Source organism: Sinocyclocheilus grahami, unplaced genomic scaffold, assembly GCF_001515645.1.
Source record: "Sinocyclocheilus grahami isolate Dianchi unplaced genomic scaffold, SAMN03320097.WGS_v1.1 scaffold534.1, whole genome shotgun sequence".
Taxonomy (NCBI): domain Eukaryota; kingdom Metazoa; phylum Chordata; class Actinopteri; order Cypriniformes; family Cyprinidae; genus Sinocyclocheilus; species Sinocyclocheilus grahami.
This window is the reverse complement of record NW_015505713.1, coordinates 212929-224103: the sequence shown is the minus strand read 5'-3', so window position 1 is coordinate 224103 and position 11175 is coordinate 212929. Positions and strand designations below refer to the sequence as shown.

At 36.9% G+C, this 11175-nt stretch overlaps 1 protein-coding gene across 1 annotated transcript in view; it reads left to right on the top strand.

Moving 5' to 3' along the window:
• Positions 1-1505: 1505 nt before the first annotated feature.
• LOC107555400 (uncharacterized) overlaps positions 1506-11175 on the top strand; it is a 39035-nt gene continuing 29365 nt past the window's right edge. The window contains exon 1 of the mRNA XM_016238178.1: positions 1506-1609. Coding sequence (XP_016093664.1) covers positions 1555-1609 — 55 coding nt within the window. The 5' untranslated portion in view covers positions 1506-1554. The remainder of the gene's footprint in view (positions 1610-11175) is intronic.

Sequence of the window (11175 nt, the reverse complement as noted above, 5' to 3'; positions counted from 1 at the left end):
TCAGCTGAAAATTATTTTTTTTAAATATCTAATTTTGAGTTCCACAAGAAGAAATAAAATCATACAAGTTCGGAATAACTTGAAGGGTGTGTAAATTATACATTTTTTTAATGTATTTTTTGGGGAGGATTAACACTTTAAGGCCAACAAGTAACAAACTTGCAACATTTTTAAGTATCTCACAGTTTATCATCTTGACTTATTTGCACACCCCACATAAATGTTCGCCCCAGGATCGCAACTATATTGTTTTATTCACATCTTATTTTTATTATCTGTGTGTTGTTGTTGTCTCTGTGTACTGGAAGCTTGTGACACTAAAACAAATTCCTTGTATGTGCAAACATACTTGGCAATAAAGCTCTTTCTGACTGCTGAACTAATCCACCTCATTCTTCAAGGCAGACATAAGCTATTTCCTGTGAAAGTGCAAGACTTACAATTCATTAACAAAGTGCAGTAAATGGAAAAATACTATTTGTGCTACAAACCAATGTGTTTATGATTTCTATAATAAATTAAAATATGATGGCGCCTGTTCTTAATAAGGTGGATAATAGCCTACTTCTTATTGGTGGTGTATCAGCATGCTCCTGTCTAGATGGACATCTTTGACCTTTGTTTCTTACCTTTGCTTCTTGCTGCTTCTTACTGTTTACATCATGACTGCTGCATTTTTAAGACGTGTCAAGAAGCCCAATTTGACTGAATGGTTCCTGAGCAGTCCTTTTGTGTTTCCACAGAAGAAACATGAGGTGTGCAAACGATGACAAAATTGAATGCGCTACATTCAATTGATTTTGAATTCAGTTGATTTTATACAGTCTCATGGTGCCTTCAAGTCATGTCGGATAGATCGTATTTAAGAGTTGAACGCACATGAACGCCACCACAAAGTCGTTATTACGAGTGGGAAACTCGAAATTTTCTTTAAGCCCGAGTTTCCGAGTTGGGGGCGTGTCAATGAGAAACATGGCGGAATCCATGGTCTGTAGTTGACGGTACATTTTTGTTTAAATTGATAGTTTAGTTGTCCTATAAACTTAAATTGGTCATGTTCTTGTTATGCAGCTAGTTAATGAAATCCAAGTTAAAAAAAAATGCTATCATTTTTGCACCTATAGGTGAAAAATCTTTTGATTTGCCATGTTGCATGTTTTAAAAAATATTAAAAACGCAAAACACACCTGATGCGAATTCTTTGCTCTTCATTTTCTATAAGCAGAGTTAACAGACCCTGTTGTATTTTCTTGTAATTTATTAAAAGAAGGTACACCGCCATCTTGTACCGACTAAACTGACTTGAACGCACCTGACGTCGTAATTACGACTTGTCAACTCTTAAGTACGAACGTCCCAGGAGGACTTGAACGTAGCATCAGTGATGGGTCTTTACGGTGCGCGGTCCCTTTAAGGCAGAGAGCACGTCGTACATTCCTATGAAAAAAGCGGCGTTTTAAATGCCCGGTTGACGTCATTAAACTTTTTAAGCGGCTGGAGTGCGCGCGGAGGGAAGGCACACGCGCGCGAGCTTTTCCAGCCACTCGCTTGCAGATGCGACTGGACGGGCTCAGGTTTGCGGGGAATAACTACAAAATCAACATTCCTTGTAAGAGAACTTCCGTTTCTTTAAATGTCGCTATTATTATTGCGGTAAATATATGGTTAATGTCGTGACCTTTTATTATAGGACTGTTTGAAAGCTAAAAAGTACGTTAGTTTGCTTGAGGGTGAATCTGTCGCGTGCTGTGGTTTACGCGTTACATTTATTCTGTAACTATACTGCTATTTTACTTGTGCTATAGATAACAAAGGGAAACATTCACAGTTAAATCAGCTCTTCGAGTGTTTTTTTTTTCTTTGCGAAAAGATTTTCATTTACTGTAGAATGTAAACTCGTTAAACTCGTGCGTGCGCATGTATATTTGATCGCCGTGGTATAAAGTTAAGCTAGTTGTGTTGTTCAGTTCACTCGGCTTAACAGTTCCGTGGTTTCAGCACTGTTCTGCTGTGCATTAGCCAAATGCATTGACCCAGAGCTCAGCCACCGACCCCAGCAGTGACACAGACAGAATAATGTTCATAATGATATTGCTGACTCCGTGTCCCTCGCAGTTTGCTGCCCTTGACAGAGGAAAACGAGAGAACAGCATAATGCCATTCTGACATTCTCAGGCAAGCTGCTGTTGTTGTGCTTTAATAACTGAGGCTGCCAGACTCGTTCCACAGACTGTAAATCCATTTGCCTCTCAGAATGATTTCAGTCAAATGTGAACATGCTGAATAGAAATGCACCTTTATGCTCCTCATATGATTTAATTAAAAATGAAATTTCATGATTAAACCAGCTATGCTAACATTAAAAGAATACTGTAGTTAATGCAAAATTAAAGTCTACAAATTTACAAACCATTACTTCGATATAAAGAGATAGAAATGCCTAAGGCAACTTAAGTTGCTCCTTTCTGTACAACAAAAGCATTCAAGTGGCTCCCAATCTCCGTAAAACACAATAAAAGCAAGTCATTCTTGTGCAAAATTACAAGCCTTCTGAAGCCATACCATACAGTAAATTTGTATGCAGAACAGATGGATAGTGCTAATTTCCAGAAATCTATCCCTGCTACAGCTCTCAAATCTCATTCACACCTCCATATTTTTAAACCTTAAGATCAATTGAGAGACATCTTAATGACATTAACCATTTGACATTAATATTCACAATTTATGACGGCTTTCACATTGATCCAGAGAGAGACATGCTGCCACTGAAGTTGCATTTCAAGCACATGATATGTTTATTTTATATCATGGATTATGTATTATTTAAACTTATTTCATGTGCCATCAAAACTCCATCTGGGGGAACATTCAGAGTATTTACAACATAAAAAGGTTAAACCTATAGGGAAGACTTTTAGTGAATAACTTCACCCTTTTCCCCACATAAATCTATAAGATGTAATGGCTTCGGAACAGATGGAATGCACCTACTTTATGGTACTTTTTCTGAGCTTGATAGCTACAGGTCACAGTTGTGCGTCATTTGCAGTTTGTAAAATGTTTGTTGTTTTACTGAAAATAGAAAATCATTTGGGTTTTAAACACCATAAGGCTGAATAAATTTAACTGTTCCTTTAATTTGCTAAGATCGTTCGTGAGGATGAATACATTTTTGTCATAATTCTTGAAGAGCCGTGTGTCATTTACTTAGGCAAGACATTTAAATAAGGCTTTGAATGCATTTTAATAGAATGGTTAACAGGACAAGGGACATTTTTTTTTAAAATAACACCGATCAGCTGGTGTCATTCAATCAAACTGTAATTAAAATGGCACAAATCGCATGATCTACAGATTACACCAGTGTCTCACATTTCTTGAACATTTGATTATTTTATTCCAATTAAGTAAATAGCATGAGCCCTGCCAGAATCACATGCTGCAATGTCTGTTTCTGCAAAAACTGATGCTGTAATGTAATGACAATTTACCAAAACTTTACCATGTTTGGCAGGACTTAAAATTTACTCATGATCATTGTTGTCAATAATGGATTGGACTTGCTTGATTTGATGATTTGACAGAATAAAATAGTCTTATCCTGGACTTGAGTGGTCTGGTTCCAGTGCCGGTCTTGGGTTCTGTTCTCGTCTGGGTCATGTGGGATTGGGTTTTGCCTTGGGGTTTTGGACTCTAGAGGGGTTATAGATTGGAAGACAGGTGTGATGGCCTTCACAGAAGGCTTTCCCATTGGTAACTTGATTGCATTTGTCTTGGAAGAATTGATATGAACAATGGCTGCTTATTACTTTCTGATGTTACTGGCCAAAAGGAAGCAAATCACACACTTTTTTACATATTCTAGTATAATTAGGAGCCTCTTCAGCCTCTTCAGTAAGATTGATTTTAGTAGTATGCAGTCAACAAATGAGATACAGGAATAATTTGAGAAAGATGTTTCTATAAGTAAACCGTTTTATGTTGATTTTCCCTACAAAACACACCATGGTGCTATTTAAACTTTGCAGTGTTTCCTGCACCTTTTTGAATCTTTAGCGCCACAGCAATTTTTTTTTTATTTGACCTGAGTTGTGAGTCTGACTCAATCTGATTTAATGTGATAAATGTGAATAATGCCAAGACAACATGTTTTTTCCCTTGTGTTCTCTTCTCAAGTTCACAAACTGATGACTCGTAAGTTCTTTTAATGAATCAGTCAACTAGGCTCACATACTCATGAGTTATGTGTTTGAATTGTTTTGACAAATCTTTCACTAAATGAACTGAACTAAACCATTCACTGAAGTCAGTATCATTACAAGCTAAGTTTACATGCAACCAAATAATATGTTTATAATCAGATTTATGGCTCAATCGGACTGAAAAGCCTTCATGTTAATAACTCAATTAACCATATAAAGTTATCAAATAACATTTTTTATTTTACATGACAGACGAGGCAGGGACTGTTCATCAAACCCTTCACCCTTATTATTTTTCCCATTGTCTTTGGAAAAGCTACTGACTCAGATATGACAATTCAGCTTTAATCAGTGATGGTGATTTATATGGGAGCTCTACAGCTAAACTTTACCATGACAGTAAAAATTAGACAGCTTTTAACCCTGCAGGCACATGCTCATTCTGATAAAGTACACTTCAAATGAGATGTAATTTGAATAGCAAATAAGATGCTATGTGTTTGTCTAAAGAGATCCGATCCTCCGAATTTATCCTAGTTTTGGTTTGTTTTACTTTCACATTAGGTTCTTAGTGCATAGGGAAGTATTATTTATTGTGTTTGCCAGCAAGTTTTACCCTGAGCAAATTAGCAACGTGTCCTTAGTTGCCCGATAGATACCTCCTACCAAGGAATACTAATTTAGTAAAAGTTGAGTGTTATGTCCCTGGGAAGTACATGTTTTATCTCCACACGTTTTGCAACTCGCATGCAAATTGAAAGTATGAAAATATTTCAAAAGATGGCACACAAATTCAATCTAAACAGATGTTTCTGACATTACGATCTGCAGAAGCATACACATTACCGTACACATTTTAAACTCTGCTCTTGTTCTCCAGACATTGATTAGTAACTCAGAAAAATCTATCTGTCTCTTAGCTGTAATTGCCAACTACACTTTTGCACTCACAAACAGCATTCGACATACGCACAATAGAAATGAACTTGTACAACACAAAGACTGAATGCTGAGAGGGTCCATAGGCCTCCCATTCAAAACATCCAGACAGAGATAATCACTCAACAGCGTCTGATGCTTCGTTTCCTGTCAGTGAATCAACATCGGACTGCGTGTCTACATGCTGTCTCTTCCAAATTAGATTTGAGTTTTTTTTGCTTTAAATTGTAATTGACTGGAGCAGGTGCTGCAGGTGCTGCATGAGTCTAATGGGTTGTCCATTTGATTTAACTGAAGCGTAGAAACCAATAGACTTCTGTTTTAACTGACATTTTGAGTGAAGCAACAGTTTTCAAGCTTTTGTATGAGAAACAGGCCCATGCCTGATAATTTAGCATGCAAATCCTATGATCCTTTACAAATCTGCCCTCGATCTAAAAATAAACGAGTAAACAAGTTATGACAGATTCTTCATTTTCATTTGCCTGTTTAATGCCATTTTGTTATCAGGAATGTTTGTATTGATTCATCAAGGTAGTGCAATGTGACTCATTTACCCCCACAATCATTATAATAATAAAAGAAACCAAGCATGTGTGATTGTCAATATGAATGTGACTATAATTATATGTGTGAAGTGGGGTGGTAGGCAAAACTAGAAAAATCTATAAATGGAAATGCAAAAAAAAAAACTGGTTTCCAAACACTTCCTCGTCTGTCATTGGCCGGACAAGCAAATAGTCCCGCCCAAAACTTGCCAATGTTAGGCTGGTTGACCTACGAATATCCTACTTGTATTGAAGCTGGAATGGGAGAAAGTATTTTAACAGAGAAAAAAATACACATTTAAGCTTTAAAATAGAAATCTATCTCAAATTATTCTGATTTGTTTTGACTTCTTGACTATACACATAAAATCATCCTTGAACTATAAAAGTCTAAAGAGGTTTATTGAAACTATATGCAAAAGCATCTTTGTTTCCTTTTTGACGTCACTTTTACTCCTTATCAACAGCATCATGGCATCTTCTGTGGAATTATGTTGATTTACTTACACTGATGTTGTTCCAAATTTATATGACTATATTTCTTCTATGGCACACTAAAGGAGGAGTACATAGTAGGACTACATAGTTGTCATGAAAGTAATCCACGTTACTTGTGCATTGTATTCTAAGCCTTCTCAAGCTAAACAATAGATTTGTCTGAGGATTGTCTTGTGTCACGTGTCTGATCATAATGTTGCAAGTTTGAATACAAAGAGTTACAGAAGGATGGAAGATTAACTACAGAGTATCAAATTAGCTTTTTCACTCAACAAGGCTACTAATGTTTGGACTACTAAAGGTAACTTTAAGAAGCTACCTGTCATTCAGAACTTAATCTAGCCAAAATAAAAACTATCAAAAATATTTAGCAGTTTACAAAGAATACTATACAAATAAAAGAGTAGTGCCATAAACTTAATCCTTCTTGTTGCTAAATTCTCTGTGATAAAGCAGCATTTTGTTGCAAACATGAAATACAACCAAAATTAGTACTAGAAATGAACATTTAATGGTAAACACGCTTATGCTTACCACATATGGTGTCAAATCATATAGTCATCAGCTATTGCCTCACAAAGGTTTCCTCACTCCGATAATGAAAATCGTGATAAAATCATCTGACACCCTTTCATTCATTACTGTATACTGTATTGACGGCAAGTGATTCTCATTGAAAGCAATGTGTTTATAGTGCTAGTTTTATACTGCAAGTATACTCGTAAGTTTTCTTTATGTGAACTTTACATAATACTTTAAGTATACTACTATGTCCCTATTTATTAATTTGTATATATTTTGTCAGATATATGAATATCTGAACATACAAAACATCAAAAGATAGAACAGGGTATCTGCTTGTAAACAAAAACATTTTATTCTAGCTTCATGCATTAATTTTTATTAATAGGAAATTAAGGATTTATAAGCCAAAACTCTTTAAAAGAATAGGAGATTTAATGATTGCCGTTCTCCACATTCAACCCTTTAAATGCTTCTTCTGGCCAAGAATCATCCACTCTGTCAGGAAGAGCCCATCTGATCAGCATGTAAAGCGTCAAAAAACGTAATTAAGTTTAGGGGCTGGTACATTTGAAATCGATGATACTACTATAATAGACAGTGTGGGGAAAAAAAACTCACACAATGCCAAATCTGTACAGAAAATGATGGAAATGAGAAAGTATGTCTATTCAAAAGTATTTCAAATAGTTTGTAATATATTTTCGCAAGGAAAGATTTTTCCTTTTTTTACTGTGAACATTTTTATAGGTCATTGTCCCTAGTTTTCCTGAATAGCACTCATCATAATGGCCCCTTGTAAACCTTAAAGAGATAGTTCACCTAAAAATGAACAATGTCATTCCAAATTACTTTATTTCTTTTGTGGAACATACAAAAATGTGCTTTGTCAATACTAAAAAATCAACCATACCAACTTTCTTTAAAATGTCTGCTTTTGTGTTCTGCAGAAAAACATAATCATATGGTTTTGGAATGACATGAGTAATTAAAGGGGTCATATGATGCAATTTTTCTTTTCTCTTTGGAGTGTTAAAGTTGCAAAGACTAGTCTCAAATCCAAAGAGATATTCTTTATAAAAGTTGAGTCAACCACGCCTACCTAAAACGGCTCGTTCTAACACGCCCCCACATGTCTATGTCACGATGTGGGAAGATTTGCATAACACTGCCCAAATGTTCACGCAAAGAAAGAAGGCGTAACTTTGATTCTCGCTGTAGTATTGTTGTTGCCGTGTGTTTCGTTGTGAAAGCGAAACTACTTTGTTTGGCCTTCCAAAAGAGGACGATATCCGCTTCGTCATGCCTAGAGCTGATCCGTGCTGGTCGCTGAGGAAATACATCAACTTCGCGCTGTGAATCGCCGGATCGGATTCACCGTGGACGAAGCAGAGTCCAGCCCGGGGTCGTCACATGTGGTTGCTGCAAGTCCGCCGGCCTCCGCTCACTCAAGCCACCGGCTCTTTTGGAAGGACACAACTAGAAATCAGTAATTAAGTTGTATTTACAACACTGTTTCAGAACAGTTCAACCAAAATATTAAGATGTGTGCTGCGCATTTTATGGAGGACTGTTTCCTGATCCTGGAAGAGTAGACAACAATGCCGGCAGTTCTGACTCACAGACTGTAAGTACGTTTTCATTTAAAGGATTTGCCACTGATGATTCAAACGCGAGTTTTGAGAGCCGCAACACCTACCTGTGTGTGTGACTGCACTTAACACCAAACTGATTCTGTTTCACACAAATGCTGGCACAGACTTGCATGTTCGGCTAGAGTCGCTTTGAACTCATGCATCTTCGGAAGCAGAGCTGCGCGGAAAGGTACAAAAAATTTTGTGCACACCGCCACAAGAAACGACGTTGCGCGCACTCAAAGCGAACTTGCGGACGCGTCGAGTACAAATCAGCCTTAAATCAGCCTTGAGAGTGTGTGTGTTAGATACAGTGAAGACAGCGCGTTAGTTTAGAACTCTTCTAATTTATTTTTTTTATTGTAGAGAGTGTGTTAATTTGTGCAATGATAACCTACCAGCAATGTAAATGATTTTTTAAATATATTAGAATGAGTACATTACAATATAAATTTATTAGAACAAGTACATTATTATTTATGGGCTTAAAAACAAGATGCAAACAATCAGAATATTGTACCTGGTGGGGAGTGCCCAATGTAAACATGAAACATATGCCATTACCTATATTGTACTGTGGTACAGTTATGGAGGCCCTTCATAATGCAGAGGTCAACTGCCTGCTCTGCCAATAGTTAGCAATTGCACTATAGTAAGCAGTGCTTAATAAACAGCTGTTTTTCTAAATTCTGCTGAGGTGAAATTCAGTGCAGTCATGTATCGTGATAATACACCAAATAATGTTCTTTTTAGCAACATCATATGACCCCTTTAAGGAAAAGTTAAATTTTTGGGTGAACTATACCTTTAAAACCCTGCACACTGTGATACCTTGACAAGTTGCATAATGCCAGTCAAGCAGATTAGATCTAATGATTTCGGAAGTGCTTTTTTGTGTAATATGTATCAAGATTAGTCAGTTAATAGACTGGGATGTTGGCAAGGTCCCTTTAAGGTTAACTCAGACCTTTACTCTTCTGTCTGATAGAAGGCTGTAGGTTTGCAGGCAGCATGGTCCAGTGATATACAAGCCAGGTTTCAGTCCAGGTGAGCCTACCACTATGTTTTGACTGTTGACATTCTGTTCAAGTTCAAGACATTTAAAAATACAACTGGTGCAATGTTTTTTTTACATTTCTTCCTGAGTGCTGTTAAATGTATAGTTAAAACTATATTAAACAGACCTGACATTCTTAACCCAAAAATTACAAATTAATTCTGTCATCGTTACTCATATTCATGTAATTCCAAACTTGATTTTATTTCTTTTGCAGAACATATATAAGAAGATATTTTAAGAAATGTCACTTTATCCATATAATGGAAGTCAACGGTAAACAAAACTGTTTGCTTGCCAACATCTTCTTTTGCGTTCTGGGATCACCTGTTTGAACCTAGAGTTACCAGTTCACATGTTTAACCACTACACCACACCTCCAACATAATGAAGCGCTGTGAACTCTGCAGACTAACTAATAGTCTAAGCATAATTGCACATTCTAGTCTGTACATTCCAGTGCTTGCTGCCTTTATGTAACCACTGGTTTATGTAGTCAATAATGACATAGATATATTGTAACCCTCACTATTTATTCAACCACAATGCATTGAACAGCCCACAGAGTGAATTTACAGGTGTGTTGTATTACCTGTGCAGGGAAGAGGGGTCTTATCTCTCCTGTACCAGACCTGCTCTTGAGAGAAAGAGCCATAAATATATCACCGCCCTCTGTTTAGCTGGTCCATTCACCATTGCTTATCAAGACTCCCCAGTTAGTTTAATCACAGAATTGTATTGTCCGTATTGATAATCTAAAGTCTATGTGGTACACTGTTTGTTAGGTAAATGCGTTTTTTTTTCACACAGAAGCTTGGTTGTTGTGTTTGGTTTTTATTGACTGCACAGCTTTCTTGTCTTCCCTCCGGGTCTTCCCTGAATTGGGGCCAAAGAGGATCTGGTTTGGATTCTGGAAGACATTCTAATTTACTGGTGACATACTTACCCCACAAACAAATGCTTGCCCTGGGTATATCTGCATTAGGCAGCACTAAAGCAGAGGCTTTATGGGAGCATCTATGAAAAAAAAAACGCTGTTGCTTTTGATGTGAGCTGTGAAGCGCTTGAGCTGGCTTGGTTCATTGTCATTATGTCCTCTCCCCTGCTTTATCTGTGCCGAAATTGTTTATGTGTGTGTGCTTGTGCATTAGACAGCCCTTTATGTGGCTGGCAAATGCTCTGGTCTCTGTTTGGCATTGACTTCATAGCCTGCCTTTGTTTCTTACCCAGCGATGCACCTTTTATGTGGACAAAAATGCATTGGTTGGACAGAATATCTTGCACACTATTTAAGTAATGATGTCCGCTTTGAATTAAATGAATTATACAGTAACCCTCATTAAGTGCAAAATCAAACCAGCATCGTTCACGAAAACATGATTAAAAAGCTACATGATGCATTAAGATCATTTATGAAGCGACCGTTTGGTTGACATGAATAGGTGCGCTACACAAACTAAGATGGATTGATATAATTTTAAACCTATTAGTTTCCACTCCCCCCCTCCCCCCAAAACCTAGCCCCTCCAGAAAATCACAACAGCAGTTGGCACTGCTCATTTTCAACCCTTACAGCACAGTTCATGGCTGTATGTTGCATATTTGCATATTTGCAAACACACTTTGCAGAGTTTTGTATCTATATGAAGTATTGGGAATTTGTTTTACTGAATCAGTTCATTCAGATGATTCATTTACTATAAAAAAAGGATTCACCAATTAATTTGACAACCTACCTACCACCTACTTGGAATTTTATTTTAAATAAAATT